The 20,268-nt window shown below is 47.6% G+C and overlaps 1 protein-coding gene and 1 long non-coding RNA gene across 4 annotated transcripts in view; one reads left to right on the top strand and one right to left on the bottom strand.

Annotated features, from left to right (window-relative positions):
* cwf19l1 (CWF19 like cell cycle control factor 1) overlaps positions 1 to 4,754 on the bottom strand; it is a 29,742-nt gene extending 24,988 nt beyond the window's left edge. Inside the window, exons 1-2 of one of the 3 annotated variants that reach the window (XM_086010143.1) lie at positions 4,644 to 4,754; positions 177 to 261 (exon numbers count right to left, since the gene is read on the bottom strand). In XM_086010143.1, coding sequence (XP_085866269.1) covers positions 177 to 261; positions 4,644 to 4,666 — 108 coding nt within the window. In that variant the 5' untranslated portion in view covers positions 4,667 to 4,754. Of the gene's footprint in view, positions 1 to 176; positions 262 to 4,501; positions 4,597 to 4,643 lie in introns of those variants that run through there. The other 2 variants (XM_086010142.1, XM_086010144.1) reach the window with 2 other exon arrangements.
* A 50-nt stretch (positions 4,755 to 4,804) lies between these two features.
* Positions 4,805 to 20,268, top strand: part of LOC147105601 (uncharacterized) — a 49,782-nt gene continuing 34,318 nt past the window's right edge. Inside the window, exon 1 of the long non-coding RNA XR_015081520.1 lies at positions 4,805 to 4,985. This is a non-coding gene — a long non-coding RNA (uncharacterized LOC147105601). The remainder of the gene's footprint in view (positions 4,986 to 20,268) is intronic.

The raw sequence follows: 20,268 nt of genomic DNA, 5'->3' as shown, positions 1-20,268 counted from the left end.
TAAAATCCACATTTTTTTTTAAATGACTGGCTTGATTTGCACAGAATTACAATACAATGCACACACTGTACAGGTAGACAGTTTTATATCAAATATTTCAATAATAATTTTTTAAAGTAGAGTTTACAAATAAAAGTCACTTGACATGAACTGTTTGTAAACAAAAATGTTCTCACATCAAAATCTCCACTTTTCTTTTGAATTGACCGTACTCTGTTATACAATGCATTCAGTTTCCCTTCAACATCTCCACAAGCCAATCTGAAAAGTAAAAGAAATGCACACCATTATTTTTGTCGAAACAATCGAGCCAGTACAATCCAAAATAATTGCACAAGATTAAAACAGGCAACATTTCAGTCAATTGCACTCAAGATATTAAAGCAGGGCTGAAGCGATCCTCTTTTATTTCCAGAGAGGATGAAGAAGAAAGAAGACAGAAATTATTAGGATGAATAAGAGGCTGAATAAAAGGCCATTTGTCTCAATAAACTTAATCTTTTTTGGTAGATCTGAACCACATCTTCCCATCATAGTTTAAAACACCCTTTTCAACAAATAGTATTGTCGACTCATCTATGCACTAACGCTATGAGACAATGAAGGAAGAGTAACACTATATGCTTGAAGTCACCACTAACTGTTTATTACTACACTGGTTGCAAAAGCGTAATGAACATTATAATGCATTCAACAGGTGCCAAATCTATGAGCAATGACTTCAAGCAGTTCAACTTCCTTACTGAGAGTTTTCTGTTTGCCATGTTTCAAAGACATTCCACCCACTACCAAAGCAAACCAACTTTGTCCAGAGTTTCAAAGTTATGGGTGCATCTATTATAAACACGTCAAATTGAAAGTATTTTTTGCTTTCCCTCTTTGGTCTCTCTGCACAACACCTTGGGGCCAGCTTCAGCCCTCGGTCAACACTTCCCTCCAAACATGTACCAAAAGGTATTCGGAAGCAGCACGGGCTCTTCCTGAATGGAATTACCTAGCCTCTGCTCCTCCCCAGAACAGTGACGTTTTTAAAAAAAACAATATATTTGTGAATCAGACCAGAATTAGTGTTGTACCAATCTATAATGCTTTGAAGCTTCAATAATCTGCCCTGTCAGCTTATGTTCATGTATCACATCCCTGTGGCTATTAAAAAAGGGCCACCAAACCATGATGGTCTCTTTATGAATCAATGACTGTACTATTATGAAATTTGCTACAATAAAAAGATTCAATTCCACTGTATCAGTTTACACCAGCACGGTGGCATAGTGGTTAGCACTGTTGCCTCACAGCGCCAGGGACCCGGGTTCGAATCCGGCCTCGGGTGACTGTCTGTGTGGAGTTTGCACATTCTCCCCGTGTTTGCGTGGGTTTCCTCCGGGTGCTCCGGTTTCCTCCCACAGTCCAAAAATGTGCGGGTTAGGTTGATTGGCTATGATAAATTGACCCTTAGTGTTAGGGGGATTAAATACGTGGGGTTACGAGGATAGGGTGGGATATGTGTTGGTGTAGGGGTTACGGGGATCGGGTGGGATATGTGTCGGTGCAGGCTCGATGGGCCGAAATGGCCTCTATCTGCACTGTGGGGTTTCTGTGATTTCTGTGATTTCTGTGAAATATGCCCGTCACTCAATTAACAAAGTAAATCTGTGCAACTTATTTGAATAGGAAACACTTATATTCTTTGGTCATCATTTTAAAGTACATTTGACACCAAAATCTGCACAATTTCAGCTGAAGTGGAAGGAGGATAAATAGCACTTTAATATTTCTCTCAAAAACTATTTCTATCAGAACTGAGTGCATGCTGAAATTTTTGAATTACTGACAGATTTTTTCCAGAGTTTGTTGAAGAGTCAAATAGCAACATGAGCAAATCAAATTCAATGGAGCCACTCATTTTATTCTCTTCTCACTTTCTACAAAGGGAAAGAGAATACCACTTTCTTTTCACTGGTTCACACAATGGCCCCAATACAAAACATCTACTCTACATTTATCAGTAGCCTTCAGACTGAATTTCCTGAGAACACTGAACCGCCATAATTCCTCTTGTAGGCTGTATCATTAAATGTCTGTATCATTAAATGTCAATTCCCTCCATACTTTTATATGGTGCAATAAAAATCTTGTTTTTTCAATTCTTCAAGAAACATTTATTTACATCTTTCACACATCTAACCAAGTTACCACCTTATTTTTTCAGCTCCAACCTTAATCTTCCTTCACCTGCTGACTTTTTCCAAATGGAACTTCAAACATTGCCAAAGCTACCTCAGATTTCATTTCTCAAATAATCCCCAACATTTATTTTCCCTTCAACAGCTTCTGACTCTATAAAACCAAAGCACATCCAAGACTTGAACACAGCTCCCATATCTAGGGAAGCTCTTCTAGCATCTCACTCCGAGACAGGGCACAGGAAATAAAAAGGTGCGCTTAGTGACAATGGCAGTTCTGCGCAGATGTCAGCTTAATACTTCCTGCTAACAATCCCCATTATCTCAAACCCTAACCCCAAATTGTACCATGTCAATAGTGCAATACAGGGCCAGCTGTCGTGCCAATTGTCATTGTAACGCCAGTCGATGCATGATTGCTGCACTGTAAATAGATACTTGGAAAAAAAAGCCTCCAAACTTTTGCCATAATTTTAAATCTTTATATATACCAGTTACATGCTCTTGTTATTCTTGTTCCATTTAAGCTCCAAAATGTACTACCCTCTACGTTTTCCTCCTTTTTGTACAGTCAATGTTAAAATCAAAACTCATCACACTACTCTTAACTTTTTTCCAAAATGTCAAAATCTGAAACCCCCTCACCTCTGCCTCCTACAATGACAGGCTTTTAAGACCAGAGTTTGGCATCACCCATTCACTATATTTTGATTCATCCCATCTGACCACCTCTTTTTTCTACTCTTGTTCATGTTTTACATCATGGGCTAGGCACCTGACCCAACTTTCTCACAAAAATTAATAAGTCATCAAACATATGGTCATACATGGGCAGTTTTCCCCTGGGATCAGGAAAAAGAACAGATTGATGCAGTACTTACCATTTAATTCAAATACACAGTTTGAACTGATCAAATTGATATTAAATTTGACCAATCTAAAACAGTCAAAAATACTTATTTGGTAACATGATACAAATTCAACATCCTCAAAACACTTTACTGAAACGTTAAACAGTATTTCTGACCGTTTAAAATGCTGGGTTAAAGACAACCTGCGAGAAACATTTTGTTCAGAGCTTCCTCTGATAGGGCAATATCAGAATACTGTGGGCACTCCTTGTATCAAAATGTCTCACGGCATTTCCCTTTATTAATTTTTTGATTTGTTCATGGGATGTGGGCATCGCTAGCAAGGCCAGCATTTATTGCCCATCCGTGAAGCAGAACGCCATGGCATCACATCAGGGCGCCTCCTGCACACAAACTTCCTGGATGGATCCGAGGGGCACTTTTGAACCACAACAGTGACTGAGGCACCAATAACTTGTGGGCACCTCCCTTTGACAACTAAACATCCCCTGTCCAGATTAAAGCTGTTTGTCAGCAAGCATCTTACTGGTGACTTCAGCAGTGGGAAGAAAACAATGCTCATTTCCCTTGCCTTGTAGAATCAGCAACTCTGGTTGAACGGATTCTTGGAGATCATGCCCATTCAAAAATCCTTTTATCCCATCTCCAAAAGTTTTTAGCTAATAAATGAAAGTGTTTAAAGGATTTTTTTAAACAATCTTTTTAAACATCCCTGTGATTTATTTCTCCCAGGTTCCTCACAGCAGTTGTCTGAGAATTTGATCTTTAATTCCTGGGGTCGTTGGCAACCCCCACCTGTTACAGAACCCATTTCCACACCACCAATGCCACTCGTATCAGAGTGCTCTGGTAAAGCATGGGCATGAGGGCCCGGGGGGGGGGGGGGAACCTAATATAAAAGCAAAAATACTGCAGATACTGGAAATCTGAAACAAAAACAGAAAATGCTGGGGACACTCGGTCAGGCAGCATCTGAGAAACAGTGTTAACGTTTCAAGTTGATGACCTTTCGTCAGAACTGGAAAAAGTTAGAGATGTAACACATTTTAAGCAAGTGCAGGGAAATGGGGGAGAGGGCAGGAAAGAACAAAAAGGAAGGTCTGTGATAGAGTGGAAGGTAGGAGAGATTAAAAGACAAAAGCAGATGGTAATGGGACAAGTAAAGAAACAAATGATGGGTCTGGAAGGAGGTGTAAATGGTGAAAACCCGAACCCGGCCGTGGCGCAGCCTCTCTATTAACGGGAGGCGAGCGAAAGGCTGGTGGCACCGGGCTACCCGGGACACAGGGAGCAGGCGCTGCCCTAGGCCGCCAGCATCTGTGGGCCTTGGTGCGACGCGGGACACACCGCGGAGCTCCAGCCAGGGAGAGGAGAGGAGCAAAGCGGCTCCTCCACAAGAAGCAAAGCGGCTCCTCCACAAGAAGCAGCAGCCCGGCCACCACACACCTTGGCAGCGGCGAGCCTGGACCCGACACCGGGATTCGCCTGGTCTGGCGCCGCGGCCGGGTATCTGAGCGCGGCGCCTCACACAGCCCCTCCTGTGGGAGCCGGGGCTCGGGCCGTCTCTCCGCGCGCACGGACAACTCACATCTTCAGCGGCCTACCGGCCATGGCGTCACTGACTCCCGCTCGCGGCGTCACTGACCCCGGCTCCCGCTCCCGCCGCGCCGCGCGGATTTAAATATTAACGGCCCCAACCGGCACGCGCGGCATTCTGGGCAATATCCGCCCTCCCCATCCCCGCTCACACACACACAGGGCGCTAATGCACTGCTTTCATACTAAATAAATGCTTCTCAAGTTAAAAAAAATCATGTGGAATTTTTCCACATTAAACCGTATTTCCAAGATTTTTATTTTTACTTGATTCATCACATATATCAAGGAAATCGGGGCCGGAACGGTTTGTGGGGAGCACGATGGCGCCGCTGTGAGTTTTACATTTTAAAATGTTTTATATTTGCACGGATAGCTTCATCCTTTCATGTGACTGAAGGGGTGCGGGACTCAACAGCACAGAGCCCTCGCCCGCCCCGGTTGGCGTTAACTTGTAACGGAGAGGGGCCAAGGGTCAGCTGGTGGAGTGCGTGACCTCTGACCCTAGCGGTGACCCGCGCCCCGCAGCTTGCTGGGAGCAGAGAGGCCACTCAGCCCCGTCCCACCATTCAACCAGAGCACAGCTCAGCCCCGTCCCACCATTCAACCAGAGCACAGCTCAACCCCGTCCCACCATTCAACCAGAGCACAGCTCAGCCCCGTCCCACCATTCAACCAGAGCACAGCTCAGTCCCTCAGCCCCATCCCACCATTCAACCAGAGCATAGCTCAGCCCCTCAGCCCCATCCCACCATTCAACCAGAGCATAGCTCAGCCGCACCTTTGCTCCATATCCCATGATACACTTACCTAGCAAAAAGCTGTGGCTCTCAGCCTTGAAAGCCCCGATTGTTTCAGCATCCAAAGCCTTTTTTTTTGGGGTGGGTGGAATAGTTCCAGATTTCTACTACCCTCTCAGGCTGCGGTTACTCTTGTCAGTTGAGCAGTTTTAGCTTTGCATTCACACTAAATTGTGAGTGTAAATTTGGGATTCAGGGCTCAGCTTGGCTCTGAAGTGTAAAATGAATTCTTGGTGGGGGTGGGCATCTCGCACTGTTTTGGTTTGACACCACTTGCAAAGTATTCCAGGGGTTCTCTAAGTCCCCATGGCACTTTGTAAACCTATCTAACCTTAATTTAAATGTTGAAGACCAGTGCTTCTCCCCTCTCTGCTCTTCAGGTATTTACATTTCTGTTGAAAGGTCATCGACCAGAAACGCTAACTCTGTTTCTATCTCCACAGATGCTGCCTGACCTGCTGAGTATTTCCAGCATTTTCTGTTTTTATTTCACACTTCCAACATCCGCAGTATTTTGCTTTTGTTTACATTTTCTAGCCTTTGGGACGTTTTATTACGTTAAAGGCACTATATATAAATATAAGTTGCATAACTGGAACTTCAATTTTCTGTGTAAGTGTGTAGAGCTCTTCTCCCAGCAATTACATTTTAAATGTTATGGGATTGGGGGCAGGAGTGACTGCACAGTCAAGATATTTCAATTAATTGCAGGCAGATTTTACTCACAATCAGGAGGTTCAAAGTGCCTCCTAGTTTGGCACCACACTGAAATTATACACCATGTGAAGCTCGATTTTAATCGCCTCGAGGCGGGTCAGCAGCAAAAATCGGGGAAAAAATGGCTTCAGACTGCAAACCCTCCTCCATCCCGCCCCCCACGCGATTTTCGTGAGTGTCAGGTCAGCCACTCCCAAACTGACCTGATTGGAACCGGTGGGTGATGCGCTATCAATTACTCATAAAAGACTGAGAGTTAAGAGAGTAACTAAAGGCTTTTATTAACAAAAGAATGAAGGTCTGCCTCGAGTGGTCGACCGGTCCAAAATACAAAGGGGCTGGGGAGCAGTCACCTTTATACTAGGACTTGTGGGAGGAGTCAGCCGAGGCATGTCCAGGCATGTACACAGTGGAATACAAATAGTGGTTTACCACAGTGGGACAGGTAGTTAAGGCAGTTAACTGCCTTGCTAATCCTGTTTTGATAGTGGCTTCCCATTTCGTGCTTCTGGCACCTGTTTCCCGTCTTGTCAGAAACAGGCCAGCTGCAAGGAGACGAGTTGCTGGAGGAGATGATTTGTAGTCATTGGTGCAGCACTTTAAAAGCGCTCCTGTAACATGGCTGACATTCAAATGCAACAACCTTGTTGTTGGAGGTTTAGGATAAGATTTTGCAAATCCACTGACCTTGACTGTTCAAGCTGACAGCCATCTGCAGCGTGACCTGATTGGAATAATTTCAGGCCACTCCGACTGTGCGCTTGCAAGCTTCTTGCCTCAAGTGAAATCTATAGTGATGGGATGGGAAACATTTATATCCTCTCATCCTGGTCATCAGATTCAGAGGAAGAGCAGCCGCGGCAGCGCCACAACAGCAGCACCAGGAGCACCAACCTCCTCCTCACTCACCTGATGATGCAGAGGGCCTAAGCGCAGGGCTGCACCTCGCCGCAGGAGATACCCCAACACAGGCAGAGGATCAGCTTCCTCAGCATGATTGAGCATCAGTGCCAAAGGAGGCTGAGACTTTCGAGAGATGTAGTCGCTGACATCTGCACAATGCTGCACCAACAGCTGGAGCCCAGAGGAGCGTGTGGACACTCCTTAATAGTGGCTGTCAAACTACCACCGCACTCAACCTCTTTGCTTCTCCCAGTCGGCCGCACACACCTGCATCACACATGTCACCGATGCCCTCTTTGCAAAGGCACAGAATTACATCCACTTCTCCATGGATGACCCAAGTGTGATGGCGCGGATATGGCAGGCTTGCCAATGGTGCAGGGCATCATTGACTGCACTCATGTAGCCATTAGGGCCCCCTATCACAACCCAGCTGTATTTGCCAACCGTAAGGGATTCCACTTCCTGAACGTCCAGCTGGTTTGTAACCACAGAAAGATCATCATGCATGTTTGCGCACAGTACCCTGGCAGTTGCCATGACTCTCTCATCCTGTGCCTCAGCTCTTCCATCCGCCAAACCAGCTTTCTGGATGGCTTCTTGGTGGCAAGGGCTATCCCCTGAAAAAGTGGAGGCCATCAAACGATGCTGAGGAGCGGTCCAATTTGAGCCACATATCCACCAGAAGCATCATTGAGCAAACCATTGGCTTGCTCAAAGTGTGCTTTCCGATGCCTAGACAGAACTGGAGGAGTCACGCAGTATGCACCAGCCAGGGTGTCCAGAATCATCGTGGCCTGCTGTGCCCTGCACAACATCGCACAGCAACACGGTTTAGAGCTGCTGGATGAACAAGTGGCTGAGCACACAGCCTTCTCGGAGGATGAGGAAAGAGATGAGGAGGACGGGGAGCGACGCCTTGTGGGGCTGGATGTTGCCAATCCAGCAGCAGGCGATCACATTACTGGCCGTCAAGTAAGGGATGCACTCATCCATGCCAGATTCGCGTAAGCTTACGCTTCAACCACACGTGGCTGGCACGGAAATGAATATAAGTCCGACATTCTCAAAACCCCAGGCATCATCTGTCTACTAAACGGTGGTTTGCGCTCAGTGTCACCACCAACATTCTACATGGCATTCGCCCCGAGCCCTCACTCTTGAACTTCCATGTCCCAGAACACAGAGGCCACACTTTAGGTGATCTCAATAGATCATTAAACCTTTTTCGACACTGAACCCATGTGCGTCTGCACATAGACCTCGAACTCCCCTCTTCAGCAATTTGCAGCCAAGCTGCCTTGGTTTGCTGAGGAAGCGTCCTCCTTCTGTTTCCAGGTAAGAGGACCTCCTGACATACTCTAACTCTCTCCACAAGAGCATGGAGGGAGCCCTCATTGAACCTGGCTGCAGCCTTAGTTTTTGGGGCTGCCATTCCTGCAGCAGCCAGCACCTTTAAGAGAAAAAAGCATTAATTTTACTAAGCCAATGATTGGAGCACATCTGGCATATTTTTCATTTCTTAGTCACATAGATTAAAGTAAAATTGCAACATGGCTTGATAGATTAAAAAATCATAAATGTGTTTCTGGAATAATATGAAAAATTGAGTAGCGCCTCCTTTGGGGTGCTAACTTCACCGGGACGCTACATTTAGTGCCCCGGAAAAATTAGCACCCCGCAACAGAAATTGAGTGGTAGTGCCCCAAGAGGGAAGCAGGGTGCTACTGGAAGTGCCCTGCCCCCCTCTTGGGGCGCTGCGAGGGAATATCGCGGCGCTACGTGGCATGGTATTGCAGGCCTTCCTCCCCTTCTTAAAGGGGAGGGGCCTTGCGCAGCGCAACCTGGGGCCCAACTGGGCCCCCGGGGATCGGGAGTGCCGGCAAAACAGCCCGGCATTCGAGAAATACCGAGCTCATGGAACGCAGCTGGCACTCCGCGGCGGGGGGGTGGCGGGTGTGGGAGTAAGGAGGCCGGGGACGGGAGCGGAAGCAGGTGCAGACTGGTGGCCAGCAACAAAAATGTCCGCCCGCACCTCGCCTTTAAATAGCGCCTCCCCAGCTGCAGGTAGGACCCCTGACCCCGTCGGATATAGCGTCCGGCGGTAAGTCAGGGGGCGCTGCACATGGCAATGACGTCAGTGCCGCAGGGTGCTACCGGTTACCACTGCTGCTAACCTCCCACTGAATTTCGCGGGAGGTGTAGGCAGCGCCGCGCCCGGGCGCTAGTTGCTTTGCGCCCTGTTAGCGCCCTAGGGCGCGAACAGGAGGCGCAAAGTAACCAAATTTTTCCCCCAAAGGATCTTGGCTCTGAAAATCAAGAAGTAGAATCTGTTTGGGTGGAGCTAAGAAACCGCAAGGGGCAGTTGTTTATAGGCCCCCAAATAGTAGTTGTAATGTAGGGCAGAGTATAAATCAGGAAATTAGAGGTGCATGTAACAAGGGTAATACAGTAATCATGGGGGACTTTAATCTACATATAAACTGGGCAAACCAAATTTGCAGTAATAGTGTGGAGGACGAATTCATGGAATGTATGCGAGATAGTTTTCTAGATCAGTATGTTGAGGAACCAACTAGGGAACAGGCTATTTTAGATCTAGTATTGTGCAATGAGAAAGGGTTAATTAATAACCTTGTTGTAAAGGGGCCTTTAGGGAAGAGTGACCATAATATGTATAATTTTATATTAAATTTCAAAGTGATTTAGTTAAATCCAAAACTAGAGCTGGCTAAGGTAGATTGGGAAACTACATTAAAAGGTATGACAGGAGTCATGCAATGGTTAGCATTAAAAAAATTAATACATAATTTACAACAAAATATACATTCGAGCAGTGGGAGCGGCGGACCTGCGAGGGAGCAGCGGCTGTAGGTGAAAATGAAGGTCGGTGATTTTCAGGCCCAGTCGAGCAGCAGCGGGAGCGGCGGCAGAATTCGAGAGTGACGTCACAGTACAAAAAGTGACGCCAGCGCAGGGGAAGCAGTTGATTGGGTGAGTATGGCCAGGTGAGTATTTATATACTATATAGTTTGACAGTTAAGGTTAATAGTTTATAAGGTTTAAAAGGTCTTAATTTTTTGGTTTATAGTTGCTAAGGTCTCTGTTGTGTAGTGGGGTGTGCAATAAACAAGGGCCTTTGAGTATATCATTTAATTGTAGTGTAATTCGTGGTATTGATTTGATTTAATTTAATTTAGGTTAATTAAAAGGGTAAGTCATGGCAGCACAGCTCGGCCCCGTGGCATGCTCCTCCTGCATTATGTGGGAAATCAGGGACACTTCCTGTGTCCCTGACAACCATGTGCGTGCGAAGTGTATCCAGCTGCAGCTACTGGCAGACCGCATTGCGGCGCGGGAGCTGCGAATGGATACATACTGGAGCATTCGCGATGCTGAGGACATAGTGGATAGCACGTTTAGGGAGTTGGTCACACCGCAGGTAAAGGCTGCACAGGCAGGAAGGGAATGGGTGACCGCCAGGCAGAGTAGTAGACACAGGCAGGTAGTGCAGGGGTCCCCTATGGCCATCCCCCTCTCAAACAGATATACCACTTTGGATATTGTTGGGGGAGATGGCTTATCGGGGGAAGGCAGCAGTAGCCAACTTCCTGGCACCATGGGTGGTTCTGCTGCACAGGACAGGAGGAAAAAGAGCGGGAGAGCTATAGTGATAGGGGATTCTATTGTAAAGGGAATAGATAGGCGTTTCTACGGCCGCAAACAAGACTCCAGGATGGTATGTTGCCTCCCTGGTGCAAGGGTCAAGGAAGTCTCGGAGCGGTTGCATGGCATTCTGGAGGGAGAGGGTGAACAGCCAGTTGTGGTGCATATAGGTACCAACGATATAGGTAAAAAAACGGGGTGAGGTCCTAAAAGCTGAATATAGGGAGTTAGGTAAATTAAAAAATAGGACCTCAAAGGTAGTAATCTCAGGATTGCTACCAGTGCCACGTGCTTGTCAGAGTAGAAATAAAAGGATATTTCAGATGAATACGTGGCTAGAGGAATGGTGCAAGGGGGAGGGATTCAAATCCCTGAGACATTGGAATCGGCACTGGGGGAGGTGGGACCAGTACAAACTGGATGGTTTGCACCTGGGCAGGACCGGGACCGATGTCCTAGGGGGAGTGTGTGCTAGTGCTGTTGCGGAGGGTTTAAACTAAAATGGCACAGGGTTGGGAACCTGTGCAGGGAGACAGAGGAAAGGGAAGCAAGGATAGAAGCAAAAGACAGGAAGGAGAAAAGCAAAAGTGGAAGACAGAGAAATCAAGGGTGTAAATCAAGCAGGGCCACAGTAAATAATAATTCTAAAAGGACTAAGAGTGCTAAAAAAACAAGCCTGAAGGCTTTGTGTCTTAATGCGAGGAGCATTTGTAATAAGGTGGATGAATTAGCTGCACAAATCAATGTAAACGGATATTATTATCTATATATATAAATCGATAAATCGGTACGTCTGTCTGTTTGTCATTCTGTCTGTCATCGCGTGTGCGTCTGTCGGGTATGCGCTCGAAAGTTACAGGACATACCTACGCGCGCGTTACCTCCAAAGAAAGCTTACGCTTCCGAGACGGTTTTAAGCGTATTTACGTTTCGGCCGGGCTAAAATCGCGCCCGCGGTATCCGAAAAACCTTAACATTCCGCTCATTAGCATCTCATTATCCGCTCATTAGCGACAGAGTGACCTCGAGCTCGACCAATCGTACGGCGGCTTGCTGCCGCGTGCGGCCGGACCAATCGGTGCGTGTGTGGGCGGGCCTTATCGTTCTGAACCGAGGTGAGTCGCCGCCATCTTGATTCCAAACTTTTCCTTTCTTTTTCCCGCTTTCTGCGTCTTTAAAAAAAACGTTGCTTTTAAAACACATATTGTTTTTTAAAAAAATGATTTAGAAACGAATTAACTTATCTAATCTCATTAATTTTCCTACCTTTCCCCGTTTTTCCAGGTAGGCCTCGAAGCCTCGGCTTCTCCTTCGCACCCACGCCCGAGCTAGGCACCTCCCGGCCCCACTCGAAGGCTGGAGGGCCGAGCCTCATCCCAGCGCCGCTAGGGTGCGCGCGCAGCAGGAGCTGAGACGCGGCGTCTCTCTCTGGCTCGGCCGGGGGGCGGGGCTTGCTGAGCGTCAAGCGTCACCCTGGCAACCGGCCCCCCGGCCGTCTCGCACAGCCGCAATCGGCGGTCTTCACCTCGGGGGGGGGGGGCGCGCCGCGACCCTCGGGGGGGGGGGCGCGACCCTCTGCGGGGGCCGCGACCCTCTGCGGGGGCCGCGACCCTCGGGGGGGGCGCGACCCACGGGGGGGCCGCGACCCTCGGGGGGGGCGCGACCCTCGGGGGGGCGGCGCCAAGCGTCACCCTGGCAACCGGCCCCCCGGCCGTCTCGCACAGCCGCAATCGCTGATCTTCACCTCAGGGGGAGGGGGGCGACCCTCGGGGGGGCCGCGACCCTCGGGGGGGAGGGTGCGACCCACGGGGGGGGCCGCGACCCTCGGGGGGGGGCCGCCAAGCGTCACCCTGGCAACCGGCCCCCCGGCCGTCTCGCACAGCCGCAATCGGCGGTCTTCACCTCGGGGGGGGGGGGGCGCGACCCTCGGGGGGGGGCCGCGACCCTCAGGGGGGCCCCCCTCCCTCCCCCCCGCGCCCCCCCTCCCCTTCCCCCCCTCCCCCCTTCCCCTACCCCCCTTCCCCCGCCCTCCCTTCCCCCCCCCCCCACCCAGTCGCTCTCTCTCTCTCTCTTCCAACAACAACATGCCCTCGAAAAAGCCTCGGCACCGCCCGGCACTTCAGCTAGTATGATATAATTGGGATTACGGAGACATGGCTCCAGGGTGACCAAGGCTGGGAATTCAACATCCAAGGGTATTTAATATTCAGGAAGGACAGGCAAAAAAGGAAAAGGAGGTGGGGTAGCATTGCTGGTTAAAGAGGAGATTAACACAATAGTAAGGAAGGATATTAGCTCTGATGATGTGGAATCTGTATGGGTAGAGCTGAGAAATACCAAGGGGCAGAAAACGTTAGTGGGAGTTGTATACAGACCCCAAACAGTAATGCTGAAGTTGGGGATGACATTAAATGGGAAATTAGAGATGCATGTAATAAGGGCACAGCAGTTATCATGGATGACTTGAATCTACATATAGATTGGGCTAACCAAGTTACTAACAATACTGTGGAGGAGGAATTCCTAGAGTGTATACAGGATGGTTTCCTGGACCAATATGTCGAGGAACCAACTAGAGATCAGACCATAGCAAAATACTGCAGATGCTGGAAATCCAAAATAACAACAGAGAATGCTGGAAAAACTCAGCAGGTCAGGCAACATCCGTGGAGAGAAATTTGAGTTGACGTTTCGGGTTGAAACCCTTCTTCAAAACTGGAAAGAAAATAAAACGATCGAAGGCAAAGCTGCGATCGAACAAAAGAAGAAAAGGAGACAATAAAAGGTATAAGAAGCCAGATGAGATGGTAATGGGCCCGTGGAGACAAAAGGCAGCTGAGATTAGGTGTGAAGTGTACTGGCAGGATAAGGACAGCTGCCAGGTGAGAGAGAGAAACAAAAAGATCAGGCCATCTTAGACTGGGTATTATGTAATGAGAAAGGTATAGCGATTCGTGTGCATTGCCACTAAATAATCGACTTCGACAAACTATAAATAAGTTGTTTATTTACAGGAACAGGTTAAATACAACAGGTAAGGTAGCAGGTAAGATGGCTGACTGTAGGAGCACCGTGGTGTAGGTCTTTTCCCAGCGGGGACGCCACGAGGACTGACTAGAAGTTTCCGAACTCAACTGCTAGCATGTTCCGAGCTCAACTGCCAGCAGGTTCCGAACTCAACTGCTAGCAGGTTCCGAGCTCTACTACCAGAAGGTTCCAAGCTCTGACGTCATCACGCAGAGTACAGGAATGAAGCCTGAGTGCAGTAACAGATACATTTAAAGGTAAGTTAAAGGGAATTATGCATCTCAATGTAAGGGACAACCGGTGGTACCACCACATAGGCCCCCCCAGAATTCGCTTTAACGAAAGTCCAAGGATAAGATGGTCTGACGAGCTGGTGGTCTCGGCGGTCATGCTGTCTCGACTTGGCGGGCGAGGTAAGCTGATCCTTACGCATGTCGTGGCGAATAAAACGTATCCGTCAGGCGAAGGAACATGGAAACGTGCGAAACAGCAGGCCTTGTCAGAGTGACGGGCAGGTCGGGCGGACGCGGGCGATGACTCTTGATGTTGGAACAAGTCCTTGTTCTGATGAAATCTGCAGGTACGCCAAACGAGCGATCCAGAAGGACTTGACAGGCGAGGTCGGTGAACTCGCCGACAGGTGAGCGAAACCTTCAGGCGGCTGGAACACGCGGAACGGTGCGTGCCATAGTGCTACGACGTTAACACAACAGAGGGTGAAGAATTACTGCGTTGACCAGTGATCGGTGAGGCCAGCAACTTTCACGTGGCTGATCGCAGCCGCAGGATGCCCGTTGGACCCATCCTCTATGTGTGCAGCTTCAGTAGACGTTTGCGTTTGTTAAAGGGAAAACTGGAGAAAGGTCGGCAACGGTCCAGGTTGTTGTTGCTTTCGGGAGGGGTAAACTCTGCCTGGAGGGCGGCAGCACTTGTAGTTGTTGTAGATTTAGGAGAAAACAGCCGTGAGGGTGGCAACGCTTTTCATTCGTGCCGAAACGTGTAGTAGGTAACACAACCAGCAGGATGACGGGCTGGTGCGTCGTCGGCGGGGAAGGAGTCTTCATTTTTCACGAGGGATAGGTCCTCGTGGTTCGCGAGGGATGGGTCCTCGTGCGTGAGGAGTGCGTCCTCGTGTTTCGTGGGGGTGAGTCCTCATGGTATCCCCGCAGGGCGTGCTCCGATCTTGTGTGCCCGAACATGCTGTACCCCGCGCTTGGAGAGATGTATACTTGCTGTTGCTTTGGACGTAGAGGCGGACGATCCGTGTGGCGGTAGGAAAGACGAGTACGGGGACCGTAAGCAAGTGCGTGGTCGGCGCCGCATCGATGTTCTCATCGAACGGGGCTTCTACCTTTATAAAGCACGAGGGAGACTGGCTCCCTGGATTGCGGCAGCGACAGCAAAACGGCTGGTGCTTCCATGGCGTGCTTCTTTTGTGAAAATTGCTCACAAAAAAATGGGGTCCGGTTGAATTTTGTCTGTGTCAAACGGGATCTGCTCCAGGCTGCGCTTACCTTGCGAATACGTTCGCAAAGACGGGGTCGCCTTTGGAGGAATCAGTGTTAGGCAGTTGCTGTTCCATGGTTGTGCGTCGGTCGTCTTGTGGGAAGACGAGGTTCAGGCTACGCATTGCTACCGTGAAAATCGTTCACGGATACGGGGTCATCAATTGTAGTGTTGGAATTGATGAGCTCCCGTACTCACGTCGTTGGGTCACCAATGTAGCGATTCGTGTGCATCGCCACTAAATAATCAAGTTCGACTTCGACGAACTATAAATAAGTTGTTTATTTACAGGAACAGGTTAAATACAACAGGTAAGGTAGCAGGTAAGATGGCTGACTGTAGGAGCACCGTGGTGTAGGTCTTTCCCCAGCGGGGACGCCACGAGGACCGACTAGAAGTTTCCGAACTCAACTGCTAGCAGGTACCGAGCTCAACTGCCAGCAGGTTCTGAACTCAACTGCTAGCAGGTTCCGAGCTCTACTGCCAGAAGGTTCTAAGCTCTGACGTCATGACGTCATCCCGCAGAGTACAGGAATGAAGCCTGAGTGCAGTAACAGATACATTTAAAGGTAAGTTAAAGGGAATTATGTATCTCAATGTAAGAGACTAATTAGCAATCTTGTTGTGCGAGGCCCCTTGGGGAGGAGCGATCATAATATGATAGAATTCTTCATTAAGATGGAGAGTGAAGTAGTTGACTCAGAGACTAGGGTCCTGAATTTAAATAAAGGAAACTACGATGGTATGAGGCGCGAGTTAGCTAGGATGGATTGGGGAGCGTTAGTTAAAGGGTTGATGGTGCATAGGCAATGGCAAACATTTAAAGATCGCATGGATGAACTACAGAATTTGTTCATCCCTGTTTGGCATAAAAATAAAACAAAAAAGGTGACTCAACGGTGGCTAACAAGGGAAATTAGGGATAGCATAAGATCCAAAGAGAGGACATATAAATTGGCCAGTAAAAGCAGCAAACCTGAGGATTGGGAGCAGTTTAGGATTCAGCAAAGGAGGACAAAGGGATTAATTAAGAGGGGAAAAATTGAATATGAGAGTAAGCGTGCAGGCACATTAAAAACTGACTGTAAAAGCTTCTATAGATATGTGAAGAGAATAAGATTGGTGAAGTCAAGCGTAGGTCCCTTGCAGTCAGAATCAGGGGAATTTATAATGGGGAACAAAGAAATGGCAGACCAATTATGGCAGACCAAAAATGACATTCTTTGGTTCTGTCTTCACAAAGGAGGACACAAATAACCTCCCAGAGATGTCAGGAAACATAGGGTCTAATGAGAGGGAGGAACTGAAAGAAATCAGTATTTGTAGGGAAATGGTGTTAGGGATATTGATGGGATTGAAGGCCGATAAATCCCCAGGCCTTGATAATCTACATCCTAGGGTACTTAAGGAAGTGGCCCTAGAAATAGTAGATGCATTGCTGGTCATCTTCCAAAATTCTATAGACTCTGGAACAGTTCCCATGGATTGGAGGGTAGCTAATGTTACCCCACTATTCAAAAAAGGTGGTAAAGAGAAAACGGGGAATTATAGACCGTTAAGCCTGACATCGGTAGTGGGGAAATTATAAAAGATGTAATAGCAGAGCACTTGGAAAACAGTGACAGGATCGGACAAAGTCAACATGGATTTACAAAAGGTAAATCATGCTTGACTAATCTGGAATTTTTTGAGGATGTAACTAGTAAAATAGATAAGGGAGAACCAGTGGATGTGGTGTATTTGGACTTTCAGAAGGCTTTCGATAAGGTCCCGCATAAGAGATTGGCGTGTAAAGTTAAGGCACATGGGATTGGGTGCAAGGTACTGACTTGGATAGAGAACTGGTTGGCAGACAGAAGCAAAGAGTTGGAATAAATGGGTCTTTTTCCAAGTGGAAAGCAGTGACTAGTGGGGTACCGCAGGGATCGGTGCTAGGACCCCAGCTATTCACAATATATATTAATGAACTAGACGAGGGAACTAGATGTAATATCTCCAAGTTTGCAGACGACACAAAGCTGGGTGGGCGTGTGTGCTGTGAGGAGGATGCAGAGAAACTCCAGTATGATTTGGACAGGTTGGGTGATTGGGCAGATGCATGGCAGATGCAGTATAATGTGGATAAATATGAGGTTATCCACTTTGGTGGCAAAAACAGGAAGACAGATTATTATCTGAACGGCAATAGATTGGGAAAAGGGGAAGTGCAACGAGACCTGGGTGTCCTTGTGCACCAGTCGCTGAAGGTAAGCATGCAGGTGCAGCAGGCGGTAAAGAAGGCAAATGTTGACCTTCATAGCGAGAGGATTCGAGTACAGGAGCAAGGATGTCTTGCTGCAGTTGTACAGGGCCTTGGTGAGACCACATCTTGACTATTGTGTGCAGTTTTGGTCGCCTTATCTGAGGAAGGATGTTCTTGCCATGGAGGGAGTGCAGCGAAGATTCATCAAACTGATACCTGGGATGGCAGGAATGACGTATGAAGAGAGATTGGGTCAATTAAGCTTATATTCGCTAGAGTTTAGAAGAATGAGAGGGGATCTCATTGAAACTTATAAAATCCTAACAGGACTAGACAGACTAGATGCAAGAAGGATGTTCCCGATGGCAGGGGAGTCCAGAACCAGAGGTCACAGTCTAAGGATAAGGGCTAAGCCATTTAGGACTGAAATGAGGAGGAATTTCTTCATGCAGAGAGTGGTGAACCTGTGGAATTCTCGACCACAGAAGGCAGTTGAGGCCAATTCATTAAATATATTCAAGAAGGAGTTAGATATATTTCTTGAGGCTAAAGGGATCAAGGGATATGGGGAGAAAGCAGGGACATGGTACTGAATTTTGATGATCAGCCATGATCTCATTAAATGGCGGAACAAGCTCGAGGGGCCGAATGGCCTACTCCTGCTCCTATCTTCTGTGTTTCTATGTTTCTACATTCCTTTAATGCATAAATGCACCACAGGAAAAGTGGTCCGAATGTGCCTAACACGAGAAGTTAAAGATAGTATTAGATCAAAGGAAGAGGCTTATAATATTGCCAAAAAGAGTAGTAAGCCTGAGGATTGGGAGTATTTTAAAATTCAGCAAAGGAGGACCAAGAAATTGATAAAGAAAGGAAAAATAGAATGAGAGTAAACTAGTGAGAGACATAAAAACAGACTGTAAAAGCTTCTATAGGTATGCAAAAAGGAAAAGATTAGCAAAAGTAAATGTGGGTTCCTTACATGCTGAGACAGGAGAAATTATAATGGGGAATAAGGAAATGGCAGAGAAATTAAACAAATACTTTGACCGTAAATTTAATTCTGAAGGCGGGATGGGGGCGGGTCAGCTGGTTTCCGGGTTCCGGTCCCACCCCCAGCTGCCTCCACTCTGCAGACATGATTTTCCCTTGATTGGCCTTGTTAAGCCTGACCTGCGGGCTTACTGGCCAATTAACAGGAAACCGGTCTGTTGACGTCATTTGATGATGCATCATCTGCTGGTTTCCTTAAAGGGACCATGCACAATTTTATTTTGACAGTTGATCTGTCAGTGTTTGACAGCATTGAGGTGCTGCAAACACTGGCAATCACTGCACAAAGGTGAACACTTGCACCCATGCTTATGGAGGGAGTCACAGCACGCACAGAGGTTCTCTTCCCTTCCAAGAGCGGAAGAGACCTCCCCAGGAACCCAACTTACCTTGAACTTCCACCCAACCCTCTCTCTCTACTTTATCACTTCCCCATCTAACTAGCCACCCCTCACACTTACCCTCATTCTACTGCAAGCATACCACCTAACAACACACAAGGGTAGGCACTTGAAAGGTTTAGCCAATGTCCATGTGAAGTTTCTGGTAATGTTTTGTCATACAGTGTAATATCTTTTTCCAAAAGTGGCCTTTATTGGACAGATCTGAGCACACATTGAAAAGTGTCCTACTGAGTTCCAGTGATTGTTCAATCACAACTCCCCACTGCCCCCCCCCCTCCCGCTGTAGTGATGTGTGTGCATGGAATGGCTTAGACATTAAAGGGATGCTTCATGGTGCTGGTGTGGGATGGTGTCAACCTGGTGCATCATGTGGCAGCCAGGGTTTACAGCATCAAGTGAAGCAAATCTGGCCATGGTGATGCCATCGCTGGCCTCCCAGCCAGCAATTTTGTCAGGGGCTAATGCCCTGTGTCCAGTGCAGCATCAGGTGGGTGAGGAGGAGGTTTGCGCTCCTGGTGCTGGTGCTACTGTTGTGGCTGGTTGTGTTGTTGCCGTGGCTGCTCTTCCTCCAAATGTGACAACCAGGATGAGAGGATGTAAATGGTTCCCATCCCGTTGCTATAGATTTCAGTTGAGGCAAGGAGCTTGCATGCGCACACTCAAAGTGGCCTAAAACTATTCTAATCAGGAAACACTGCAGATGGGTATCAGCTTCAACAGTCACAAGGTCAGTAGATTTGCAAAATCTTATCCCAAACCTCCAACAACAAAGTTGTTGCATTTGAATGTCAGCCATGTTACAGGAGTGCTTTTAAAATGCTGCACCAATGACTACAATTCATGTCCTCGAGAAACTCATCTCCTTGCAGCTGGTGTGTTTCTGACAAGACGGGAAACAGGAACCAGAAGCACGAAAATGGGAAACCACTATAAAAATAGGATTAGCAAGGCAGTTAACAGGCTGTTAACTGCCTTAACTATCTATAGTAATCTGGGATTTAATGTTTAAGTTATCCACCAGATGGAGCCAAAGATTAAGGGATCATATTCACCAGTGTTTAAGGTAATGTCCTGGTACACCAGTTAGTATGGTAATGTGGCATTGCATTATGGGTATGACTCAGAGGTGAATCCTCCATCTGGCATCGTGCAGTTAGATATACTGTGTTTTGCTTGCAGCCTGTAAGAGTTGTTTCTCTGCTACACCGTGTAATAAACAGTTGGGTTTTGTTCCTTAAGATCCCGCTTCTCTCAGTTCGGACCTTACTACTCAGATATCACATATTGGTGACGAGGATC

This window comes from Somniosus microcephalus, chromosome 17, assembly GCF_052327205.1.
Source record: "Somniosus microcephalus isolate GS21.2 chromosome 17, FLI_Smic_1.0, whole genome shotgun sequence".
Lineage (NCBI taxonomy): Eukaryota > Metazoa > Chordata > Chondrichthyes > Squaliformes > Somniosidae > Somniosus > Somniosus microcephalus.
Note: the sequence above shows the minus strand (reverse complement) of the source record. Positions and strands in the feature narration are given on the sequence as shown.